Below are 27738 nucleotides of genomic sequence, written 5' to 3' on the forward strand. Positions count from 1 at the left end.
ACATGTCACCATCTAAAGCTATTATGAGGATTTTTAGGCTAATTTGTTAGGAGGATAAATCATTTTCCTTTACATAGTTATTATCATACCGAGTCGAGTTTAATCAAGTCGACTTTGAAATTGTCGACTTTATAAGACTAATTTAATTTAAATTTAGTATAATATTTAATCGAGTCGAACCGAATCGAGCTCGAAAGTGTAGATTAATAAAGCGAGCTTGAACTTGAAAATATAAAACTGTTTTAATAGAGAGAACTCTTCTCGTTATCAATAATGTGTTATCATATGTTTACAAAGTTATACATCTATACATGTACTCCTATATCTATAATACTTTATAAAGCAAACTACCCCAAGGTAATTAAAATTTTGAAACGACCATATTACTCATCTTCTTTATTCACTAATTTAAACATCTTCACCTATTACCTATAATACCCTTAATGAGATAAATTACAACATAAATTCTCCATCCCTTAAAAGAACCATATAAACCCCCTTTAGATCAATTAATTTACATTCATCACCATGTCACCACCACCGTCACCGCTTCACATCGCCGTCGCCACACCTTCGTTGCTACTACCAACACCGCCGCATCGCGCGGGCATCCGTTTAGTAAAACATCAATCTCCTTCCCTTTCTCAAATTACAAGTCTACCTAAAATGCCTTGACAGTCAACACACCTACCACTTAACATATTTGGTTTATTAAAAATATCATTAATGAAATAATTTATAACATCTTCAACTTTCAAAATAACTAAACTATCACTTTTTAACCATAAATTTACATCAAAAACATACACTACTCGCCGCCGCTACCATCATCACCCCAACATTGCGGGACTTAATGTGAATTTATCAAGCATAAAGCATTTAAATCTAGTTTTTTGATGTGCATTATCCAATGGTGAATGAAGACGTAGAACATGGAGATCTAGAATCTAGATATCATTTATGATACTGTCAGATTTCTTCTAGATTGTAAAGCAAAAGGACGATATAGTAACCAATTCCACCTTTGATTTACATGGCACCAAGTCTGCTCGAGATGTAATTCCGAGTTATTTCAACCCTCGGATGGTCTCTGTTGGACCACTGCATAAAAGAGATGAAAATGTGCTAGAACTTGAAGCACATAAAGCGTATCCTCTGATTGATACAATGAGACATTTGGGTTTCCCTCTAGAACGAACACTAACAGAATGTATGCACATCAGCACATGGTTCAGGCTTCTATTGACAGCATCTGAGCATCCGGCATACTATGGTGGGATGGAAACCTACACAAATGTTGAACTTGCAAAAATTGATAGTGATGAATGGTTCTTTCATACTTGAATTCCTACATCAGTGGTTACATATATTGTTTGTATTTGTATAAGGTGTTGGTTAACAAAAATAAACTCCACCTAAATCTCTCATCTAAAACTTGTAGCTGTATGCCTGTATAAGCCAGCTACATCACTTAAAGCATTTTTATTTGTTACTGAAAATTTGAATTCAACTTCTTCTCACAAAATAATGACAATGACTACTTCGATACAAAGACAGAGAAAGAAAAAAACTATCAGATGGTTTGGTCATAACTGATTCAAACTATCAATCCTGATTTTCTTTGAACTCAAACATGAACACTTGGCATTACTGGTTCGTATTACAGTTAAACAGCAACACTAAGGGCCTAAGTCATTAAGATGAGTAAAGGTAAGTAGAGGAAATGTGAGACTTAATATAAGGTCATGTGACGCATACACTACAAAAGAAATATGTACCTACATTGTATATGTAGAGTTTTATATAAGATTCAAAAAATTCAAAAATGTACATGTAAGATGTAGTTGGTGACAAAGAAGCCAGGTCACCTTAAAGCACTAAATCATGACTTTAGAGAGCATTTGCTTTCATATATGGCATTTATATCCATAAGCACGAATCAAAGACACACCGTACTGCATGACTATAGAGTGGAAGAAGTTCTCGATTTGTTGATGTCATCATCCTTAGGGGGTGGAGATAATGACGGGGATGAGACTGCTGCATGATAAGAGGATGATGCTAGTTGAGCAAGCGCTGGAATTGCACCACCTACAAAATTACAATACAACAGATTGAGTCGCTTGCAACCAAAACTGAAGTAGATGAGAAAACGGTTAGCAATCAGATGAATTTTAATGCTTCTTATATGATAGTATCATAGTGCTATTTAACTCCTACGCACCAACTAGAGATTAAGATTACAATGCCAATTTGATGTAATGGTACAAGGCTTATGCAAATCTATTTTTTGAAGCTAACCTGCCAATCCTGCACAAGCTGATGAGAACACTATCACAGGCGGGGCCTGCATCAGAATTTCCGGTAATAGAAAGATATTAATAGAAAATAAACATTGATAATATATGATTGGGGAACAATGGAGCTAAAAGGCTTGTACCACAACATACCAGAGATAGAGAACCAAAAGCGTAAATCTAAATCTGTTAGACTAAAAGTGGTATAATGAGCAGGTTGGGTTAACAGGTCAAGTCATTAAAATAGTTTGGGTTAGAATATGTCCTTTCTTATACCAGTTGGGTCATGTTGACATGGAACACCTTTTGCACACAATTTTATAATTATTCCTAGATTCAAATGATTACAAATGTGTAGTAATTCAACAATAACCTATTTAGAATAAGATGATTTAGGAGATTTTACATGACAGAGAGCATTTACAATACATTTTGTGGGACTTTCAATGTGGGTGTGGACAGAAGAAAAAAGGAATACGATTGCGGGACTTGTTGGGGATCCTAGCTTATCCAGGGCCGACTTTATTTAATCGAGGCAGAACCCTATTAGTCATGTTCTCGGAGCTATTTTCTGAAATTTACCCGTTTAGAAATTATCATAACCGAACCAACCCATATATAAGTAAACTGGTCAAAATTTCCATCTTATATATAAAAGCTCAGACTTGTGTGAACTTATTAGCATGAGGGCCAATGCCAGTGTAATTTACTATATGTATGTTCACTGAAGAACATATGCATTAATGAACAGAAGTTATATGATACAAAACTTATAAGAGTGTCTCTTTAAGGGTACTTGATATATGGAATAACAATTAAGAACTAGTATATAAGTGAGCCTAGCTGATACTGTGTAGATTTAAAGAAAAACCAGATAGAAATTATTACACCACTGCCTTAAGGTGAATGTGCACCAAACTACAGTAGTAAAGAACTTACACCAATCAGGAAATGCAACCACATAGGTCCTCTCACTCGTCTTTGAACAACCGGCATCACTACAAGAAGGAAAACGGTGATACTACAAGTAAAGGTGAAAAGACTACTTGATCTACCAAAATTATCCCCTTGTAGATTACAATTCAATTTCAATTCCCTAGCACAACAAGTACATAATCAAGAGTAGAAACAGATTAAAACTGCACCGCACATACCTAGGTTGAATCCATAGAATGCACTTGACACACCACCGACCGCAGAACCAATCTGAGTTGCGTAAGAGAGATACATAAGTACAACTCATATATAATATAGAAAGATGAACTCGGTATACAAATGGAAGATACTGTCAAGTTATATAAAACTTTCCCCAAAATAAAGAAAAACACAGAATCGAGTTCATATATATGCATGAAAATTTGAGACGTATGTTTCATAATCATGGGCTAAAAAGCAGTACCATAGAAAAGCTATCTCTGATAAGGGGTCCAACTGTCCAAGCACTGGTTTCCTGCGATCAATCAAAAACATATCAACACAGTACACAACACACAACAACATATGCCGAACGCAATTCATATCATATATAGGTTTCGACAATATGCCCACAACCAATTTATGTAACAAAATATAATTTTTAGTGAATACACCAAAAAAACCTTCATATCCTAAAAGGCATAAAAATAAGCTTAGTTCTTTAAAAAGAAAACGAAAGGGAGTTACCATCTCCTTGGTAAGAGGACCTGCACAATGACGGCATCTCAATGAGTTTCTAGGATCCGAATCCCCCATCTCGGCTTCGTGAAATCCAATTGTTCCTTTTTCAGTGTTCGAAACGGCAAGAGGTTAAGTATGAGCAAACAAAAATGACTTCAAAACTATACGCACGACGTTACAAGAGATGTTAAAATCATTTTTCGGCTATCTTGCTTGATCATATTTGGTTATGTTTCTCACTCATTAAAAGCAAAAATGTAGTAATTGAACTTCTTAATATTTTTTTATTTACACATTTTTCTCCGATGTGACCTGAACTAGCTATGATTCTGAAATTAGAACTTGACTATTTTATTTATTTTTTTTCTAAATAACTATATTTGTTTTTTTGTTTTTTTCTAAATAACTATATTTGTTTTATAAGTATGAAATTATTTTAGTATCTGATTATATGAGTAGCATTTGGTATAATTTCATACAGAATCATGGGTGAATAAATTGGGATAAAAAAACAAAACAGAAATTGGTTGACTTAGAAAACCTGTTGAGGGGTCTTGGCTTGATTCTGATAACGCAGTGAAGATCCAGGGGGACACGATGAAGAAAAGAGTGAGATAGGAACAACAAAAATAACAAAGAGGAACTTTTGTTATGTTTTTATTTTATTTATTTAGGTCCTTTGTGTATCCAACAAACACGATTCGGGTTTATTTAGGGCTAATAAAAACATGGTATATGTACGGGGATTGATAATATTGGTGTCATTCCTTTCGGGCAATTTACCACAACTTGCTAATTAACAAGGGTGTTTAAAAGTTAAAACTAGTGGTGGGCAAAATTACCAAAATATCGAAACGAACCGGTATCGTACCAATAATGGTATTGAAAATTGGTACCGACAGGGATTTGGTTTCGGTATCGGTTTTAGAAATTTGGTAAAATCGGTTTCGGTCCAATCGGTTCGGTACCATTTCAGTACGGCAAAACCGATTATTAGTACCGAAAATATAGTTTCTTTAAAACATGTTATGGTATTTGTCATACTCCACGCATGCTTTATCCACAAATTGAATCTAGCCTTTCAAATACACCATGTTCTGTTGTGGTGGTATTGTTACCTCATCATATGATGAGCTTGGACTCTGCTGCTATATATGACCGCCATTTGGGAGATAGTGTCCCATCGTATATTCAAAAACCTTTGTTCTCCAATATAATAGAAGTGGTTATTATATACATCTTTCAATTTAGAATTGATCTAGTCTTAAATGATTTCTAGTCTTAAATGAAGTATACATCTTTTAGCAAGTATTTATACGATTTTTAATTTTTTACTTAAAAACAGATGAGGTTTTGTCTACAACATGCATGATAACATGTCTTGAATTATTGATATATATGCTAAATATGGATTATTTGCTAAATAGTCTGTCACTTTGGTATAATACTAAAACTTATTTAATCAATACATTTTTACTTAAAATTTTGACATGTCCAATACTATTTTTGCCAACTATTTTTTAGATTTTCGGTACTAAACGGTTTTGGTACCGAAAAAACGGTACCGGTACCGTATCGGTACCGTACCCATTTAATCCGTACGATATTCGGTTCTCTCTTTGGGTTATTTTCGGTTTCTGGATTAGTCGGTTTCGGCACGGTTCGGTTCTATATCAAAGACCATCCCAATTAAAACTATCCTTATCCAAAAATTCGATCCAATTTTTTCAAAAAATCAGATATTTGAAATTTCGTCGATAGTGAATTTTGAAGTTTCGGATATAATTCGAAAATATCAAAAAAAAAAAAAAACCTAGTTTTTAATAAAACTTTTAATATTTCTTTATCATCTGAAAATATCCTAAATTATATGAAAAATCTATTTTCAATATTCGAAAGTATCTGAAAATATACTTCTTTTTAAGTTCGGATATGTATTCGAATAATGATATCCACTATTCGAAATTTCGAATATCCATTATATCCGACTTTAAAGTATTTAGTATTTGTATAGTATGTTATGCTATTTGTAGATCATGGTAAATATATATATACATATATATATATATATATATATATATATTATACATATATATATATGTATGTATATATATATATAAAGAGTTAATGACATACGAATATATCCACTTATGACAAAATGGTTATGTAATGTAGTGACCTACTCGGATGGCTATGTGATGTAAGATCCTTCATTTTTCGAGTTATGTGATGTATCGTGTTAACTGTTGTAAAGGTTACCGGTCACCACACTATATTACATAACTTTTTGTCATAGGTGGTTACATTCGTATGCCATTATATATAATCATATAAATTTATTAAACCTAGAATTGATATATATAGTTTTTATATATTGAATTGAGTTTATATGGAAAGCTTTAATTGGATTTGGGTTGATTTATTTCGTTGAATTGCAATTGGATTTGAGTTTATATGTTCTTGGGCTGCTGTTAACTTCCCGATTTCGAGTTTATATGGAAATGTATTAGTTTAATACGTATTTTTTTCAATAATGGTGTTGCCGGAAAACTCATCGGAGAAGATGACCGGAGTATAAATTTTCCGGATACATTACATAACCATTTTGTCATAGGTGGTTACATTCGTATGTCATTATCCCTTAAACTATTACCAAATTACATGTTACAACTTGAGGTACTCGATAGCATACATCACATAGCCCAAAAAACATCAGTGCATACATCACATAGTCACCTGAGTAAGTTATTACATTATATAACCATTTTGTCATAGGTGGTTATATTGGTATGACATTATCCCAAAATCAATTTCAATGCTTGAGCAAAAAATCACATTTTGTAATGTTTACTATTAGACTTGCCTAATGTAAGTTTTAAGTTTTAGGAATTTTCATGCTGTTAGAAATCTTTCATTTATATGCAAAAGAAAAGTACTTTTAGTGGTCATTGGGATTTTTTTAAAAAATTTCTCTTTTTTATCGTCTATAAATAGACTATAATTTCTCAAATCAAACCACAACCAAATCTATACTTGTATCATATACCACACTTTTTCACATGGATTCAAGGAGAGGGAAGCCACAACAATAAAAACATAACTAGCGGTTCACGAGGGCGGCGACGATGCGTATATCGACCTCATGTTCAAAGGTAATCATAATTTCAACAATAATATCAACAAGCAAGCTCACAATACTATATTCCCGATCCACCGACTACTCAACCTCATGTTCAAAGGCAATCGCAATCTCAACCGGTGTATCCCCCCCCCCCCAACAATGAATCGTTACCAATATGTTGTGCGCCAAACGACCGAGATAAATATGGAAAATTTGGATCCTTTTATGAAATACCGAGACCCAACACCCATTATTGACGAAGATGATGATGAATTCGTTCCTGATACACAAGAAGATCCATTTGATATAAAACTATATCTATACTTGAATATTTGTTATTTATACATTCATAATTGTTATATGTTATATAAATTGTTATATGTTTATCGTTTATACGTTTTGTAACATCCCAATATTTTAAGGTAATAGGAAATTAACCCTTTTTGTAGTTTTGACATTAAATTAATTTCCTAGTATTTTGTCTTGAGTTAAGGGATTAATTTAGTTTGAGCTTTAGTGGCTAGCGGGTATTTTACCCACTAAATATGTTATGGGACGTGGCTATCAGGGAGATAAGCTAGCCACAATTCCACTTCTTTCTTATTAACAACTCCTTTCCTCTACTACATTTCTACTCCTTCTTGAACCTTCAATTCTTCTTCAAATCCATGCAATAGAAACTCAAATTAAAGAATTTTAATCTTAGAACAATAACAATAACCATCTCCATTGTAAAAGAAATTGAAATTGAGGGTTGTGAGAGGTGGTGGTGGCCGGAAATTCTAGGAAGAAAAAGGGGAAGAATTGTGATTTGATAACCCTAATTCTTTGTCTCTCATTCTTGAGGTGATGATTTCCATAACCCCAAATCTATTTGTTATTAAAATTTAGGGTTCTTAATCTTAGAATTTGGGGGTTTTGCTATTTGGGATTTTCAAGTAAAACCCTAATTAAATTTGATTGAGAAATGGTTAGTTTGATTTAAAGAGTTTGTTGGTAATGAAAATCCCTCATAGTAAGAAATCTCATACATTATGGTGTTTGACTAGTAATTTATGAAGCAAAGTTTTGTGACGAGAATTTGGAAGTTGTTGGAAAAGTGTTGAGGAGCCAAACACCATAATGTTAGAATTGAGGAAAATGCAAGTAGATACATGTAAGGGAGTTGAGTTATGGAACTCATAGATGGTATGTGTTTATTCATGTATAGGTATTGAAGATTTAATTTTCGAGCTTGTAGCCTTAGTGTCAAGTAGCTTAATTGAGGTGAGTGTATATGCATATAATCATGTTTTTGTTATTAGAGGTCATAGGTGGGTAAATTCCTATGACCCATTTGATAGTTGTTAGTTGGAACTAGTAGGTGGGTAAATTCCTACTAGTCAATTTGTTTGCAAGAGCTAGTAGATGGGTAAATTCCTACTAGCCAAATTGTCCATGGTCATGTTGAAAATGAATGTATGTTGTTTGATATGTATATAATGGCTAGCTTGCTAAACTTTATGTGGTGCTTGATGCACAATGTTAAAATGGCATGATTATGATTATATGTGTATGCATTCACTAAGCGTAACTTACGTTTTAGTTATTTAACTCTTTTATAGGAGTTGGTAGTAGCAAGGGTAAAGAAGCGATCGAGTGAAGTTAGAATTGGAAGCTCTTGCCATTTGGAAGGTTGGCATTTTGGATAATTTGGGTAGATGATCCCTTTGGTACTTATTGGCTCTTGATACAAATCCCTTTTGGTTAACTTGTTTTGGAAATTCTGGAAAATTGTATTTAAATGGGTAATGCAAGTCTTGAAAGATTTGATGAATTATCCAAGTTGGGCATCCGACCCACTTGTTGAACAATGTGTTTGTAAAGCTTGTATAGATGTCAAGTCTTTTGAAATGGTGTTTTATATGTCATAAGCAGGTTTGGCTTAGTCCATGAAAGTTTGTGAAGGAAATTGGCATTTTTAGTTGAAACCATTTTGTGTTATGGTACAGGAAAGTTAATTTTAAAAGAAAGGGGTTTTTCTGCAGGTCGTCTCATTGCACCGCAGTGGGCATTTGGTCATTTTGATCCGTGGGATTCCACTGCGCCGCAGTGGGTGTGTTTTGCCTCACTGCTCCGCAGTGAGCTTTTGTTCTTTATTTGCCGAAGTTTTCCACTGCGCCGCAGTGGAGGTGTTTTGCCTCACTGCGCCGCAGTGGGTACTAATAATAATAATAATAAAAAATTTTAATTGACTTCTATTAAAAGGTTTGGGTGCTTACACGTTTATAATGCGGCGAAGTATGGATGGAAGTTTGATGAGTGATTTCTATGTTGTTTATCTATCTAGTTAGTCGTTGTTTGATTTGTTGCAACAAACTTTGTCTTTTTTAGTAGCTTATGTAATGGACGGTTTTATGTTTTATTTATATTGTTTTATTAAATTGTTTTATGTTTTATTAAAGTGTTTGATTAAATTAGATGGAAAAAATAAAATAAAACTTGACAGGGTTGAAAAAGTCATAAATGTCCAAAAAAAAAACAGGTTGAGAGAGTTAGAAGAATAAAATAAGTTGGAAAGATGTGATTGATGAGATTTAAGAGGGTTTGAAAAATTTTATACTATGACTCCTAATGTCCTAACTTTTTTTTTGTTGTTGTTTTGTTTTTTTTGAAAATTAACTTTTATTCACAAAGGAGACCACCCATACAATATGTAGATCTCACTATTACATACAAATATTGAAAACATTCCAATCTTGCCAACTAATGTTACATTTCCTCGATCTATTTTTATACCAAAAATAACTCGTAGCCTGGATATCTTGAAGGTTTTTTTTCCTACCATTCAATCTTATGTCGTTTCTTGCACGTCAAGGACACCTAGTGTCCTAACGACACCCCAAAAAACCAGTGAATATATATACTTCTATACTATATTATAATGATCATCATACTCTCTCTCATAAAAATGTTAAATACAAAATTACCATTTTACCTTTAATAAATTAATTTACATTATCCATTATTTATCTTCTAAATTATCTCCACTATGTATTTACATCAATTACTTACACAGTTACATCCTCTACGAACATCACCACCACCACCGCCATTACTTTCAAACCGCTGCCGCATCGTGCGGATAGTTTAACCTGAAAATATTTAACTTTTTACCAATAATCCTTCACGTTTACACTTCATTCTTGAGTTTTTATTAAAAGAAAAGAAAGGGGAAGATTGGATAGGAGAGGAAAGGATAGAAGATTACATTCAAAAAAGTCATTCTCGAGTTTGAAAGGAAACTAAAAAAAACTTGTCTGCAACCACCCCCTTCCACCTGCAACCGCCACCTGCAACCCCCCTTCCCTGCAACAACCACCTGAAACCGCCACCTACAACCACCGCCTGAAACCACCACCTGCAACCGCCACCTGCAACCACCACCTGCAACCATCCCTTGCCTGAAACCGCCACCTGCAACTACCCCTTCCACCTGTAATCACCCTTCCACTTTCTTTTCCATCCAAATCAGGCCAAAATGGCCAGAAAACTTTTGGAGGAAAAAACCTTGATTTTTTCTTCCGCTCGTTTCTAGTGTTTTAGTCACCTTTCAATGGCTCCCTTAATTATGCGCGAGGAATTGCCCTATTGAGTAATGGGAAGCGGGCTACTCCCCGAAAATGCCCCGCCCCTAGGTTCATTTGTCGTTGGGGCTAAAAATATTCCTTGCTAACGTTCGGCTAAGTCTTGAACCTTCGCGCTGACCGTTCGCTTTCTCAGTAGCAAAAGCGCTTCTCTTTGCCCCTTAAGTAGAAGGACAAGAAAGAGATTCTTGGTTTTCTTGCTCCCGCTTCCTCATCTGCGCTCATCAAGCCAACTTTGCTCTTTGGGAGGTGAAAGAACGGTTGAAGCGGACAGACCGCATCGAAGATATATTTATATATATACGCGGTTACGGTTATCTCGGACTGCGTTCCGGAAAAAGTAGCCTACTTGAGAAAGAAGGGGCGGGCACTCTTGTCTTTCAACCCCACTATACTATGAATAGTTGTGGGGCACTTTGTACTTACAGCCTCTACGATAAGCAAGTGAATGGGGCCGGTGCGTGGCGAACAGAACGGTTCATCAAGCCTTTTTTAGCCTTCACTCCCTAAATAGGAATAGAGCTACTTTACAAATAGGGCTAATTACTTCGCACCTGACTGTGATAGCCCTCTCGATACCTTATTGGAGCTTGCTGAATTGCTATCGACTAAACGGAAGCCCCTTGTTAGGACGAAGATCTTTGCTCAAGAGGAAAAACTTCATTATACGAAATAAGATAACTAACTGGCAGCTCGGCAGTCCACCGGGTGGTTTTTTTTATCCTTCCAGTTTCGAGTGTATTCTTGGATAGTTATAGCGGCCCATAAGCGCGAGATGTACCTTGTGTGTGTGTGGGGGGGGGGGGGGGGCGGTCCCATGGGCATAGTCCTTTCCAGACAAAGACCCCACTCATAGGGTGAAGGCAGCCTGGAGAATAGCTCCTAGCCTTATTCTAAGAAGGCGCATGCCATCAAACGAAAGGCATTGCATCAATATGGATCAAATAATCCATTGGGTGTACATTCAGAGATGGATAAAATTGCTTTTTACCCTTATTTTTATGTAAAGGATCTAGTAGGTTGGGTAGCTTTTGCTATCTTTTTTTCCATTTTTATTTTTTATGCCGTTTTTCCCATGCCTAACCAAGACCCTATTAGGTTAGGCTTTTTCTTGAGAAGATCCACCTCAACGCATACCCTTGCGACACCGGGTCGAGATGGGGGTCGGACCATCCGATTAATAGCACTTTGCCTACTACGTTAGCAATAGTAGTAGTCTTGAAAAAAAAAACAGATCGGAAGATTCGGAAACGGAATCCACATATTAACGAATCTGAAGAGATAATCTTTCTTTTATCTTTATGTTCCCACTGATACCTAATCAATAACAAACCATAATGGCTTTTTTAGGCCCAATTCCATCTATTTTTGTTAAGGCAATTCTGACTTGTTCATCGGCAACTAATCTAGCTCCTGAAATATATAACATTCTTCAACATAGGTGACAAGGAGTGAGGCCGCGATGGAAGAGATCAAACACGGGAATAAGAAGTAATTCCATTACCTTTTTTTTCATTTTTCTAGAGGGGAACGGAGAAAGTGGACAAAATAGACTCGCATTTCTCATCGAACAAATACAGGAAAATATCCTTGTGGTTAGTGGAGAACAGCCATCGGACCGGATTTGTCGTAAAATTGAGATTCTTTCGTTTTCATCCTTATCAGAGAGGGTTGTTGAGCGGGGCTTCTTTTTGTAAAAGGGGGAGTGAGGGTTGGGGAAGGTCCCTTGGCGGGAATTCTTTTAAAATTGGGAACCTACGGCTTTTTAAGATTTTCAATACCCATGTTTCCTGAAGCGACACTTTGTTTCACTCCTTTCATTTATACTTTAAGCAGTCCGGGCCGTGTCTCAGTCCCAGTGTGGCTGATCATCCGAAAAGACCAGCTAAGCATCAGGCTTGGTCAGCCTTTACCTGACCAACTACCTACTTTCTTTTCTTTTTGAAAAAAAACTTAAGAATACAAAAAGATAAAAATTCTTATCTTTTCCTTTTTTCTTTCTTTTAAAAAAAAAAACCTAAAAAATGAAGCCTTAAAGGTTGCAATTAGGAAAAAAACCTTAACCTATTTAAACCTTTCCTTAATCTCGTCTTGCACTCGATAGTTGGTCTCACATATTTCCTTAAACCAGATCTCCACCACCACCACCAGCACAACATATCATTTCCAGATCCACCGTCAGCCACCGTGAACCACCACAATGCGAGTCACAACAACCACCCAATCACCATCCTCCCCACCCTCCCAACCAACCACCAAAGATGTCGAATCCCTCTTCCGTACAAAACCCATATCCGAGATCCGAACCGTAGAAGCCCAAACCCGAACCCAAATCCACAACAAATCACAAGAGCTCCGTCAACTCGTCGGCAACCGTTACCGTGATCTCATCGATTCCGCCGATTCCATCATCAATATGAAATCATCTAATTTTTCAATCTCTCAAAATATTCAATCTATTCATAACGGTATTCTTCATTCTATATCTAATGAATATACTAATAATACTAGTTCTGTTAATTATGCATCGATATCGAACCCCGCTAGAACTCGAATTTACGGTATTGCGTGTCGTGTTAAGTACATTGTAGATACACCTGAAAACATTTGGGGATGTTTAGATGAGTACAGGTTTGTTAATTCTGCCGCACGATACATTCGTGCTAAGTTAGTATATAATTGTCTAGTTAGTGACTTTGATGTTAAGACGAAAAACGTGTTGTCCAAGTTTCCGTTGTTGCAACATCAGTGGCAGATAGTTGAGAGTTTTAAGGGGCAGATATCGCAACGTAGTAGGGATAGGTTGTTGTTAGATGGGATTGGGATTAAGGAATATGCGGATGCGATTGCTGCTGTGGCGGTGATTGATGAGATTGACCCGAGGGAGTGTTTGAAGTTGTTGCTCGAGAGTAGGAAGACGTGTGTCGTGCAGAAGTTGAGTGGGTGTGGCGGGGATGGGGAAGACGTGATACGGGTGTTTTGTGAAGTGTTGAAGGTGATTCAAGTTAGTGTGGCGCATGTTGGGGAGTTGTTTTTGCAGGTTTTGAGTGACGCCCCGTTGTTTTATAAGACGGTGTTGGATTCTCCGCCAGTTTCTCAGTTGTTTGGTGGGATACCGAATCCTGATGAGGAGGTTAGGTTGTGGGAGGGGTTTAGGGAGAAGTTGGAGAGTGCGATGGTGATGTTGGATCGGGAGTTTGTTGGGAAGGTGTGTTTGGATTTTTTGAGGAGTTGTGGGAAGGAGATTGTTAATGAGGTTAACGGGCGGTTTTTGATTGATGTGATTGATAGTGGGCGACAGCTTGCTGCTGCTGAGAAGTTGATTAGAGAGACGATGGAAGGGAAGGATGTGTTGGGAGGGAGTTTGGAGTGGTTGAAGAGCGTTTTTGGATCCGAGATTGAGATGCCGTGGAGTAGAACACGGGAACTTGTTTTGGGTAATGATGATGATCTTTGGGATGAGATTTTTGAAGAGGCGTTTGCTAGTAGGATGAAAGCAATAATTCATTCCGGGTTTCATGAAATGAATCATGTAGTTAATGTACATGAGTCGATTCTTACAATTGAAGAGGGTCCTGGTGGTCGAGTTGATTTCCAAGCTTTTATGAATAGGTCTCCTTTAGGTGGCGGAGTTTGGTTTATGGAGCCCACTATCAAAAAGGCTGGTTTAGTGACTAGCCCTAAAGTGTCTTCCGACATTAGCGATTACCAGAGCTGTTTAAATGCTTACTTTGGCAATGAAGTTGGCAGAATTAGAATGGCGGTGGACAACCACTGCAAGAATGTACTTGAGGACTTGTTAAGCTTCTTGGACTCTCCAAAAGCCTCCTTAAGGTCACGGGAACTAGCACCATACTTGCAAAGTAAATGTTTTGAGAGTATGTCGGCCATACTTACAGAGCTGGAGAATGAATTGGAGAGCTTGTATGCCGCATTGCAACATGGCAATCAGAAAGATGATTCACCATCTCCTGCTATAATTGTCGAGAGGTCACTTTTCATTGGAAGACTACTGTTTGCATTCCAAAAGTACTCTAGAAATATTCCTGTTATACTTGGTTCACCCAAAATGTGGGTAGATGAAAGTATGGCAGTGGTCTCTGGTAAAGTGTCACCACTTCTGAGGTATTCGAGTGAAGCATTTGATTCTGTAACTTCTGAAAACCATGGGAAGAAAGTGCTTTCATCATCTATAAGACAATTTTCACTTGCTGCTTCTGCGTTATATGCATTCAAGGATAGTCCGAGCCCACGTCTTGGTGAACTTAGAAGAACAACACAATATCTTTGTATTAAAGCTCATAACTTGTGGATAACTTGGGTTTCAGATGAACTTTCAGCGGTCCTCTCACATAGTCTCAAAAATGATGAAAGTTTATCGACAACCACTCCATTGAGAGTACGTGCTCGTTCATAACTTCTTTTTATTGGATCATATTTCAAGATTGTTCATTGTTTATTTTGTCATGTATTAGCAATAAGCATCCAAATCTTTAAGCTACTGTTAGTCTGTTACAGAACATGTATTCCTAAAATAGCATGCTCATTTCTTTTTTTTTTTTCTAATCTAAACGGTACCCACTTAAATAGATTACAATCTCTATCTTGAACATAGAAATCAGATCTGGCATTCTAAACATGGTGGATAGGTTTTCTTATTAACTGAACTTGTTAAGCTGACACATATGCATGTATACACGAGGAATTGAACATACTAAAAGATGATACCTTTTGAACCAAGTTTGTATTTTTATTAGTGTGGCCTTATTTTACCGGTAGAAGACTATGTAAATTATTTTACATTCCCCTCTTTTATATCAAGTCATCATCTAGGTTCATTTATTTAGTTTTTAATGGACTTCATAAAAATGTTCCCAATCTAAATGAATTTTTTGTGGACTTAATAAAAATGTTCCCAATCTAAATGAATTTCCTCTTCAGTACCCAAAATATTGGTGATATATCAGTCATCTCTATGGCATGCTAACTGATATACTTTTTGCAAGGGGAGAATGAAATCAAATTAAGTTGTTGGTGCGCGGTAGGTCAATGTTTATTTTGAACAATTAAACATGAGTTAGCTGTACGTAAAGAAACAAGTAATTGAAAGTTTAGAGCTTTAGTCGACAATGGTAGAAGACATCACATACTTTTTTCCAATCACTATCTCCATTCTCAAACGAGTGTACTTGACTGCTTGCGACTTACACGAACACATGGTTTTAAGCTCGTTTACTTGACCAACTTATTGTCTGCCATAAATATACCCTTGCACCATTTTTCTGCAGTCCTTTCATGGATTTAAGAGTCCCTTACTTTTTTCCTTTTTCTTTATATTCATTTGGTATTCTAGTTGACTGATGCTGTCATATGTTACTAATTGCCTAATCTAAATAGCTTTCTGTATTCTGAACAGGGCTGGGAGGAGACTATAGTTAAGCAAGAGGACTCTGCTGAGCACCCATCAGAGATCAAGATCTCTCTTCCTTCCATGCCGTCCTTGTATATCACTTCATATTTATTTCAAGCTTGTGAAGAAGTTCACAGAGTTGGGGGTCATGTACTTGACAAACCAATTTTGCAAAACTTTGCTGCACGATTGTTGGAGAAGGTATTTATTTATGCTTCAGTTTTGATTTTTTTTTTTCTTTTTGATTTTAAGTTTTTAGCAACCCCCTGAGTTTGTCATCTTATATGCTGATGTAGGTGATTGATCTTTATGTGGATTTTCTTGTCAATGACGAGGCTAGTGAAACTCGTGTGTCTGAAAAAGGGGTTCTCCAAATCTTATTGGATCTAAAGTTTGCTGCTGACATTCTGTCTGGTGGAGATCTGAGTGGAAATGAGGATGTAGTAAAAACATCAAAGACTAAACCGTCATATAGACGGAAGCAAGATGTGCAACAACCAAAGTCGGTTATGAAAGATCGTCTTGATGGGCTGGTGAATCGCCTCTCACAGAGGCTAGACCCAATAGACTGGCTCACGTACGCATTTTTTTACTTTATTTTCATTTACATGATTTTATCTGCTTTGGATAAGGTTCATAATTTGTAAATGTGATTTTTAGTTTTACTTCACTATAACTAATATTACCTTTTCTCAACATTGCCATTGTCTAATATAGTTCCCATATGTAGGTATGAGCCATATCTTATGGAGAATGAGAAGCAGTCTTATTTGCGGCATGCTGTCCTATTTGGTTTCTTTGTGCAGCTTCATCGGATGTACACGGATACCACACAAAAATTGCTTACAAGTTCAGAATCAAATATAATGAGATGCTCTACTGTTCCTCGTTTCAAATACCTTCCCATCAGGTTGGTCTTTGGTTTTTATGTATCTATTTATATATGTAGCTCTGTAGCTGCACTCTAAATTGGTCTGTTGATGTTGAATCTTGGTATGTAGTGCTCCTGTATTATCTGCGAAGGGAGCAAGCAAGTCCCCTATTGCAACATCTGTAGACGATGTTTCTACAAGGGGTTCTTGGAGAAATTATACCCAAGAGGAGCTCTCCCGCAATATGGATATGGATGACAATACAAGTTCAGGGGTTGCTACACCTTTCCTGAAATCTTTTATGCAGGTTAAATCTCTTTATAATCTATACTTCTATACTTCTATACTACTATATAAAAATTATAACTTTATGTTGAAAGTAAGAAAATGGGACATACGAATTAACCAAACTACCCTTAATGAATTAAATCACCATCAACCCTTAATATTAAATTACACCATCAGTCCCTATATTATAAAATATCTCTACTACCCCCTTTAAGTCAGACACCTTTACATCAATTACCTACACCATTTAACGCCACCATCACCATCCGTCACTGCCATCACACTGCCGCATTGCGCGGGTACCGTGCTAGTCATGTTTTATGTTCTTTATATTCTTCCATAATATGTTGATGCTCAACTTAAATACATCAATTACACTATCATTTATCATGTGTATAGAAATTGTCTTAAATGAGTGGCATATTAAAAAAAATGAGTTCTAGATCGAGGTACCTGCGGATCTTTGAGAAACTTTTAATCAACTTGTACCCAATACACTGGCATCAAAAATTGCAATTTATAGGATCAGAAGTGATAAAATAGGTGGGTTGGCCCAAAACTTCTGTCCCCTAGTTGATAACCAGCTCGTCAAATATATTTACGAAGTTAATGTCATTCCAAATTTGCAATAGTAATCTGATTAGGGAAAACGTCATTTTTGGAATAGCATACTATGCATGTTTCTTTTTTTTTTTTGAGTAACTTTCTTTTCAGTTCCTCTCAGCCCTATACTTTTCTGAAATTTCAATGTAGGTAAAAATTTACATGAGTTTTTCCATGTAGAGTGAAAATTTGGGTAAAATTTCACTAATTAGGAAACATGTTAACCTCATAATTTGAATTTAGGAAACATTTTTAGAATTAAAGAAATAAAAAATAGGTTACTTAAATTGAGGAAACATTTTTTTTTTTCCATTTTTTCCCCCCTCAAATTGAGGAAACAATCATATTATATTAGCCCAAAATTTAATTTTCCGTTTTGGTTATATACATATAATGATTTAGGAGGATTATGCATTGAAAGTGATTAAATTGAATCTTCACCTGTTTCCAATCAGCCTTTTTTTCGTTTTACCCAACCTTTTTGAGATGAAATGTAATCCCAATCGACACATGTATAAGTAAACGAGACAAATTTGCTACATCTGTTAATGTAACCCAATGACCTGGCGACCTGCAACTTTCCATGATTATGAACCTTGACAATAGATAGACTCTCTCATCACTGAAAGTTGCATAACATAGATTATTCCATCTGATTGGATTAAGGTTTCAGGTTTTTGGTGTTCTTTTATAATCTTTAATTGAAAATGTGAGCAATATTTAATAAGAAAGGTTAATTTTATTTTCAGGTTGGTAGTAGATTTGGAGAGAGCACACTGAAACTGGGATCCATGCTAACTGAAGGACAAGTGGGTAGGTTTGGTGACATTTTACCTGCTCAAGCAGCTGGACTTCTTTCCCAATTCACAGCCGGAAGATCAGATTATTGATTTCATTTATTCGTTCAACCGTAAAACACCACTTAGTTATCCCAAGCAAACAAGGTACAATTTGATGACCGGAATTGCTAAAAGATGGATATTAAAGTGCCAAGTTACTGCCACCATGGACTGTACACACACAACCTCTTTACACAAGGTGATGTCAACGAGCATATATTGGTATGTCCATCCCCAAAAGATGCAAGGAAACTTTTGAAGAGCATATAATGTTTGATAAGGTTTATAGGATTAAGTTTTTGCATTTTGTGAATGTAAATTTTGGGAGCATAATGCTAAAAATGAGGTGAACGGTGAATTTATATTTCATGTGTAATGGAAGAGACTAGTACAGGGAAAGGGAGGTGTGTGCATCGTGTCGGGTTAATTTTTATAGGAATATCCATTGGTTCATTGTTATTGAATGTAGGAGTATGGAGAGGATATGATTCTAGTTAAAAACTTTATATATTGTCTTAGTTGTCTTACGTCAAGTATGGTTTTCTTTCAACTAATATCTACTGAACACTATAAGACAGCTAATGAGCACACACTGAGAGGAAGATATTGGGAACAACCTTTTGTAAACGGGAAATGATGTATCCTTTTAAAACTTACATGACAAACTTGATAGTGCAACAACTTTTAATAACCGGGAAATTGTGTATCTTCTTAAAAATTACTACATGATAAGTGTAATATACTAATTTTCTCTCTTAATTTTATTCTTTGATTTTAGTATGATGATTAAATTGTTAGGAGCATTATTAGGAAAAGCTATATATATTTTACCTAATTACCTTAACAAAACTTAAAGTTGACTTACATACCTCTAAAATCACTCATAGTGGTAGAAAACGGCAACATCATAACCAAATTTATATCGTACTTGCTTTCAAATTGACCACAGGTAAACTTAAAGCAATATAGCAGAACATCTTTAACAATCCTAACCTTCATTCTTTTTGCAAGTTTATGATCTGCCATATGCAGGCGATGTATGTTATAAGATGCAGAGAACAAGAGTGAACAAAGATGGCATGTTAGAACATGAACTGAGCGTATAAAGATGACACGAAGCTACCAAACCAAGTTATGGGAACAATATCTCAATGAACGCATTATACAGCGCAGTCAACATACATGACAGATATGATCTCATACAGAATTACTCGTATTTGATAACAGATAACAAATATTGGAATCTTAAAATACAGTATCAGTTACAACATACCATTTCATTAACTTTAACATCCAATCAAATGAACTACATCAGTAAAAGGGTTTTGGTCCCATTTAATTCAAACTCAAAAGAAAATAAAAGAGAGAAATCACAATAATTTATTACAATAAGCTTTCTATTTATAGTAATATGCATAAAGGATACTCTTGATTAATTTTTTGGTATAGTTACTTTTGGGTGCACATTCCTCTTCCTTTCATTACATGCCTCCTTAGCCCTGGAATGTGAACATTGGAGATGTAATCTCTCCAGTCTATTTTGCCCACGTCAAATCCGAATGTTCTTTTTTCTTCTTCAGACATCATTCCCATTAGTTTTTGGGTGTTACTGTTATCAAACCTGCAAAACAGAACGAAAAAAGAAAGTTTTTCTAGGAGATCTCAAACTTGCATCTTTTTAGCAGAATGAAGTGTTTTATGTGTGTGGGTTATACACAAGTTAGACATCTATCAATGACACCAGCGATTAAAAAGAACACATTGTCTCGATTAGGCCAAAAATACCAAATTGGACATGTGCAGTCATCAAGTCTACCAAAATTTGACTCAAAAGACCCCATTTTTTTGAAACAAAATATGGATGCACATTTCTGTGAGATTCATTGACAGTGTAGTTTACCTTATAGAACAGCATTGATATGAATTGAAGTGCAAACAAATATAGTAGGGATTCAAAAGTAGAGATTCAGTTTGGACTTAATATGTTTACCTTCCACCATAAAATGTGTATGGTTCATATATATTGGCCAAATACTTTGCTTGCTCCACTGATTTCTTGCAAATATTTTCCAGTTTAAGTGAATACTTCCCTTTGTTTGTAGAACTCGAATTATTTAATCCACTTCTATTAACTGCATCTTTCCATATATGAGCAGAGAATTCTTCCATGGACCGATAAAGTTGCATGATAGGTACATGAACTGGCCTCCCTTTTAAATCCAAACATGGTGAAGTATTGAAGTGTTCATAGAGCAGCCTTGCCAAATCCTTAAAAACCAACGGGTTCACTACTGATGAAGCTATCTGATATATGTGGTTCTCTTCGTTTTTCCCACCGGCCAGGTGTTTTGCCATGGCTGCCATGATGGCATTAACTACCATATCAGCTGGAACCTGCAACGGTTTTGTGGAGTGGGTCATCAAACAAATATTATGATTTTAGAGACCCGGAGACAAGAAAAGCACTTACTACATCAAGAACACCGTTAGGGTCAACAAGAAATCCACTAAGTTGTCCCTTTCCGTAGTAAAGTACAATCGGATCCATCATCCTTCAACAGAGATTATAAAAGCAGAAAACTTGAATAGTAATTTATAACAAAGAGGTTCTGGTTCAAGAGTAATATCAAGCTGAAATTAGTAAGAAAAATGATTGGTAGCAATCTCAGCCCATTTGCTTAGAATGGGTTGATTTGGGTTGCATTGTATATCCAAAGAGTTAAACACGTCAAAATTAAAACTTGGCTAATGCTCAAATATGTCAGATGAGTCAAAAGTCTTCAAAGTGTTTTCATATGCTTAAAAATCTAACTTGCTTTAATTTTGAATAATAAATTACTCCATAATGAGTAGACAACAAAATTTTAATCTTACTAGGACATTAGATATTTTAAATAGTTATTCTATATAAAATGGACAAAAAAAGTCTTGGTGGGTTGGCTCAAACTTGCCCGGTCCGTTTGGACCAGTTAGCTAACCTGCATGACCCATCCATTTTGCCACCATTAATCATTATAGCTAGTGTTACCTGTTTCCTTCCATCCATCCTGGAAAAGGTTCTTTGTAAGTGCTTTCAATGACACTAGGCCGCATTATGACCACAGGTATGTCTCCTCCCATTTTATCAATTATCATTTCTCCCATTGCCTTGGTGAAAACATACGTATCTTGCCACCCGTATAGTTTAGCCCTAGTTAAATCAGGAATTGAATGGAAACAAGATATTTTCTTGGTGGTTGTGAATAATAAGTGTCTAAAATGATATAAAAATTAGATACAATATTTACCTCTCTAATCCTAGCTCTTTTAGCTTTTGAGCCATTGCATTTTCTCCAAAAGATTTTTTTGATTCCAAAACCATTTGTATTTCGTCATCTACATTCAACCTTGGCATGTGACTCCCATACATAAGACTCTCGCGTGCTATACTCTCGCCTATATTAAAAGGCTTTTCCATGATTCTTCCTTGTCTTTGTCCGTTAACATATGCTACAAACATTTATCACAAAAAATTCCAAGTTATATACAAGTTTTAACTTTTAGTAAAAATCTTGTTTTAGAGGTGATTATTTTACCAGTGGAAACTTGCAGGAAGAGGTTGAGTTTCTTGCACCTTTTTGCAAAGTTCATAAGGCGACTAGGCCCTCCCGTATTAATGTCAAGAGCTACATCATATCTGCAAATCCGTTTTATAAATTTCAATAAATCCTTACTATTCCTCTTGTTAGATTTTCATTAATCTAGTTTTGATTTTTGAGTAAATTAAGACTAACCTTTCATCAAATGTGGTATTAGCTGCAGAATTTACAATTACGTCAACATCTCGTGCTATCACATCTGCTGTATCCTCATCTAATCCAAGGTTAGGTTCACAAACATTTCCGATCACAGGAACCAGTTTGCTTAACATGAAAGGCTGATAGGATTTCCCATAAGCTTGTTGGAGAGACTTGAAAAGTTCTGTATTTATTATCTGTAATGTGATCCTAAATTAAGTTTTACTTTACTATCGAATGTTAATGAGTGATGCATAGAATTCCCACAAGATGAAAAAACATGAAAAAAAAAAAAACTTACTTCACTTATTAATCTTTCCATGGCTGCATCTGTGTCCTTTGCCTTGATTAAGAGATATATCTTCCCTACATCCGGTACCGTTCTCAATATCTTCTCTATGAGCACTAAACAGATTATTTGAGTATCAAGAACAAATCAAGAAGTTAGAAAGTCCAAAAGTAACTATTTTTTTAGCCAAAAAATTGAGCAAATTCACAGCCACATATATTTAGCATTATGTGCCTGCACACACTTTAGAAATGAAACAAGCAACTGATATGAGATCAAAGATTTCTATTAGTTTAGAGAACTAGAGTTACGTCTAGAGGTAGAAAAATGAGTGGTTTGAGTGCTTAGAGTTGTGTCAATAGTTAGCTTGTCAAATATGTACAAAAATAGTATACTTTCAATAGAAAAAAATAGCTTCATACAAGACTTGACCCGTTCTACACTATTTATTTTGTTTTGCCCGTATGCCAGTAAGGAATAAAACATAACCCGAATCACTCCATTTATTAGCAAACTAGTTAAATTTGGCGCATCTGATTGTGCATGATACCTCGTAATCTTGGTTAGTTTTGCAGCTTAATGTTAAAATATAGCATAAGTTCAAAAACACGGATGTGGCTAGCAGTAAATTAATGGTCTTGTAATTACAGTTCAAGGTATGGTTAATGGTGCCTTCCTTCATTTAGCTCTTTTAGCCTTTGTATCTAAGATTGAACGATACGTAGATTATTTTCAATCAAATATATAACAAACTGAAGATCAACCTTTAACCTTAAGGTATACATAAAATCAAGAACACCATACATAAAATCAATTATATAAAAGAAAAATTAGGAAATTTTTCGTACCTTTGCCCAAGAACCCGGTAGCACCAGTAACAAAAAAGTCTTTTCCTTTTAATACATTCACAATTCCGATACCCTGAGCATTTATACCCATGACAGAAGCATTTTGTGCACCATTATATGAGACCAACTCCTTTGTCGCACTACCATTGCACATCTCAACCTGCCCATTCCCATTTGGTGCCAAAACCAAGTTTTCAGTATCCAATAGAGCGGTTCCAGGATCCGCGTTAACCAAAACAGCTCGTTTGGTCAAAACGGACGGTACCCCATTAGTCTTAATCACATTTCCTTCACTTTGACAACACATTATACAATTAATCTTCTTCTTAAACAACCATGGGTAATTCTTGTCATTACCCTCCAAATTAACAACCCCTTTTCGTAGAACGACGATGGAAGAACCAATAGACATAGTCCCCATCATTTTCAAGAGAAATGTAAATCAATCCCAAAAAGGCCAAAAAAAAATGTCAAAACCAAAAATCACACAAGGGATGAATTTTTTCTAGTTTGGGAGATGTTGGTTGTAAAGTTGGAAAGTTTCTTTAGCTAAACATCTCCTACAATAAAAAGTTGTAGCATGTTACACACAAAAAAAAAACTATTAAATTATTACAAGAAACAAGTAAACAAACAATTAAGAACAAATAGATAGGAAATAAGATATGAATTTGGTTGAATATACAATTAAAGAAAGATAGGTGAGATTGTGGTTTATATATATAAATATATGTATATAATAATATAAAAATAGTACAAGGAGATGAAGGTTAGGAGAATTAAGGTAAAGGCTCCCTTTTTGCTTTGGAATCACACTTGTTATCATTAACGTAAAAGATGGCGGGAAGTAGTTATTTTACATTATTTTATGTCATTTAAATATTCAAATTGGGTTTAAGGAAATAATAAAATATTCATGTGGAAAAAGGGTGTGGGATTTTGGCTTAGAAAAACAAAAAGGAGAGAAATTTTGACTTTTGTTAAGAAGATATTAATGTGATGAAGTAACTTAGGTAAAATGTTCGCCAACAAGTACCATGTGGTTGTGTATGTTGCAAATACCTACATCTATCTATATATATACTCATAGAGTCATAGATTAAAGAAAGTTGTTTAAAAGAAATGTTAAATGTGTGTTTTTTAGTTTAACTTTGATTCTAGGTAATGTGTTCTTTTACCAAAAATATAACAAAATGTCTCCTTCGTTTCCTAATTGTGTAATAATCACATTTCCATCAAAAAAAGTTTTTAACTGCTAATTTTATCAAATACCAAACTGTCAAACCATACAACGAATTAAAAAACAAAGTTATACCATTAAAACCACGTCACCAACGGACCTTAGCATGGTCCATTACAGAACCGGCTTAGTTGGTTGTGGTGGAGCTCAATGTCGGCAGTGCTACGGCAGGGAGGAGTGTGCCTGATGATTATTTGTCTTCTTATTTGCTAATGAGAGATTATTTGGATATTAGTAGCTAGTATTATTGTGAGATTCGGTCTTTTAGTATATTTGTTATTGATTGATGGTGTAATTGAGTGGTTGGTGGATGTATCAATCTTTTAATAACGTGATTTGAGTAGCCATTACAAAACACTTCACTCTTAAACATGCACCAAGCATAAAATATTAGGTGAGGAACTCGTTTAATGACGTTCATTGGACCAGTTGGTGGGAACAACAAAATTCTAACCTGACATACTGTTAGTTGTGCCTATCATCGTAGCATAAGTTAGCATTATTCATCAGAGAGTGATAAAGTTACAACAAATTTTAGTCATCCACAACAATATATGTTTACTATACAATGAAAATATATACATCAGTTGCTGCTATAGATTTACCAGTATCCTTAATTCCTTATTCATTAGGTAATCATTCCACTAGTTCGGATTTAAACCGACATATTAGACATATGATACTATTTAACGCTTTTAAAGTAGTCTAGTAGTTATCATTTTGGACGTTTTCTATTAGGATCGGAGTCTTTGAATTTAAATTTGTTACATATAATTTTTGAGGTAGTCAGAAAAAGAAGCCTGAAAACGGTCATAAAATATCTCTATTAAACTAAACTGCTTACATTTATATTAAGTTGAACGGTTTTTATTGAATCTTGGATAAAAATAAACTCGTCCGTTTACACAACATGTGCTACTAGATGATTAAAGATATTTTTACTACGTCTTAGACATATTTAAAGGTAAGACTCATGCAATTATGGAATCATAACTACTATCAAAACAAAAAAGTATCCCATACGTATATATGAAGAGTAATTCAGTAAGAATGCGGAAAATAATGACGTAAACCTAACTTGTTGGAACAAACTTTTGATTAAATATAAAGATTTTAGGAATTAACAAAACGTCTCATATAAAATACTTCAAGCAAATAGATAATTTGAGAAAGTAACTTATGAAAGAAATGGAATAATCCGTTTAGTTATATGAATCTTTGACTTACAAAATTGCGTATCCAAAGTACTTTTTGTTGTTTGTTTTGGTATAAAATATGTAAGAATGTGTGGTGATGTGAAAAATATAAAGATATGTAAGGATGTTTGTATGGTTGAAGGTAAAATTAAAGGATTGGAAGGATTTATAAGGATTTTAAGGATTTGTAAGGATATGATATGATAACTTAAGGACATCTAAGAACGTCTTTAACATTAGAGATAGTCTTACATACGTAGAATTAGTATGTTTGTGCAATGCACAGTTGCCAAATGTATAACAAGGACATACTACCAAAATGGGTAACAACGACCAACGTACGCCCGTGATAGTTGTGTAAAAGAGTTACGGTGATAGAAGTATAAATAAAGATATAATTTTTACTCCCTCTGTCTCATATTAAGTATTATAGTTTGACTCTTTTGAGTCTTTTTCTTCCGACTTTGACCGTAAATATCTTTGTTTATGTTATATAACACTTGATCTAATATATATGAATTGATAAATGTACTTTTTTTATACAACTTTCATCAACTAATTTATAACACATACAAAGATATTTACGGTCAAAGACGGAAGAAAAAGACTTGACCAGTCAAAATTGAACAATTAAAATGGGACGGAGGAAGTATATAGTAGCGAGAGAAGTACCCACGCAATGCGGCAGCGGGACGACGGGTGATGGTGACATTAACGTTGTGATTATTAATGTAAAAGTAGTGTCTTTCAAAAAAAATTAATGTAAATGTAGTGATGTAAAAGGGTGGTGTAGTTAATGAAAAGTGTATGTTTTTTTAGAGAGGCATTGGTGAAATATGAGATACGTGTAAAGTTTTTTCGTTTTATATAAGGGCATTTTAGTCATGTCAAAGACTTAAATTTTAATATAAAAAATGTTTTTTTTATTAGGTATTATATAGCTATAAAAGTATAGATAAAAATATCATGCAGAAAAGGTACTTACATATAACATAGCCATGGGCCATGAGATACAGATTTGCAGTGTTTACTACTTCACTTTGCTTCATGAGTTAACTAGGAATTTCATGCCGCCTAATGGGCGGCGTAAGTTTTTGAAAACGTTTGCGTTTATAGGTGGGGTTACAAAAATCACAAATTTATGGGAGACAAAAAAATATTGAAACGCAATTTTAAAAAATTACAAAAGGAATATACTAAATCAAAAAAGAAAAAGAAAACCAAAAAAAACAAAAAGAAATATGAAAACTAAATGAATAAGTTATATAAAAAAAACAAATGTTACATGTGAAAAAGGTATAAAACGAAATGTTTAAAAGAGTACAAAAGAAATACAACGCAACAAAAATTTTTTAAAAAAAGAACAAAAAAAACATAATATATAACAAAATATATAACATTTTAAAAAGTTAAAAAAAAATGTTAAATGTGATAAAGGTATAAAAAAAACAAAATGTTACAAAAGATTAAAAAAACACAAATTATATAAAGTTAGGTGGTTAAAGTAATAAAAGAGAAACAGAAGGGACTGAAAAGTAAAAATAAAAAAACAAGGACTAAAATGCAAATACTTTAGTATTAAAAAAAGAAAAAAAAATTAAGGGTGGAAGGCTTGAACCCATGACCTCCACCCCTTAAGCCATAGAGACCAACCACTCTACCAAATCTATTTTTGTT

General features: G+C 34.8%; 3 protein-coding genes across 3 annotated transcripts; 1 reads left to right on the forward strand and 2 right to left on the reverse strand.

Annotated features, from left to right (window-relative positions):
- Positions 1 to 1715: 1715 nt before the first annotated feature.
- Positions 1716 to 4637, reverse strand: LOC122582277. Its single transcript, XM_043754649.1, has 7 exons — positions 4495 to 4637; positions 3960 to 4054; positions 3697 to 3747; positions 3452 to 3503; positions 3237 to 3295; positions 2302 to 2347; positions 1716 to 2091 (listed from the first exon to the last, which is right to left on the reverse strand). Exons 2-7 carry the CDS (start codon positions 4026 to 4028, stop codon positions 1964 to 1966), a joined length of 405 nt encoding a protein of 134 aa, XP_043610584.1. The 5' UTR covers positions 4029 to 4054; positions 4495 to 4637; the 3' UTR covers positions 1716 to 1963.
- Positions 4638 to 12795: 8158 nt separating this feature from the next.
- Positions 12796 to 19215, forward strand: LOC122582008 (conserved oligomeric Golgi complex subunit 1). The gene is made up of 6 exons (XM_043754352.1): positions 12796 to 15099; positions 16117 to 16311; positions 16407 to 16687; positions 16841 to 17020; positions 17112 to 17289; positions 18623 to 19215. Exons 1-6 carry the CDS (start codon positions 12901 to 12903, stop codon positions 18761 to 18763), a joined length of 3174 nt encoding a protein of 1057 aa, XP_043610287.1. The 5' UTR covers positions 12796 to 12900; the 3' UTR covers positions 18764 to 19215.
- A 711-nt stretch (positions 19216 to 19926) lies between these two features.
- LOC122581946 (fatty acyl-CoA reductase 2, chloroplastic-like) lies at positions 19927 to 24174 on the reverse strand. The gene is made up of 9 exons (XM_043754277.1): positions 23626 to 24174; positions 22790 to 22893; positions 22486 to 22685; positions 22288 to 22388; positions 22000 to 22201; positions 21741 to 21902; positions 21183 to 21264; positions 20703 to 21106; positions 19927 to 20333 (listed from the first exon to the last, which is right to left on the reverse strand). Exons 1-9 carry the CDS (start codon positions 24047 to 24049, stop codon positions 20162 to 20164), a joined length of 1851 nt encoding a protein of 616 aa, XP_043610212.1. The 5' UTR covers positions 24050 to 24174; the 3' UTR covers positions 19927 to 20161.
- Positions 24175 to 27738: the final 3564 nt, after the last annotated feature.

Source organism: Erigeron canadensis, chromosome 9 (genome assembly GCF_010389155.1).
Source record: "Erigeron canadensis isolate Cc75 chromosome 9, C_canadensis_v1, whole genome shotgun sequence".
NCBI lineage: Eukaryota > Viridiplantae > Streptophyta > Magnoliopsida > Asterales > Asteraceae > Erigeron > Erigeron canadensis.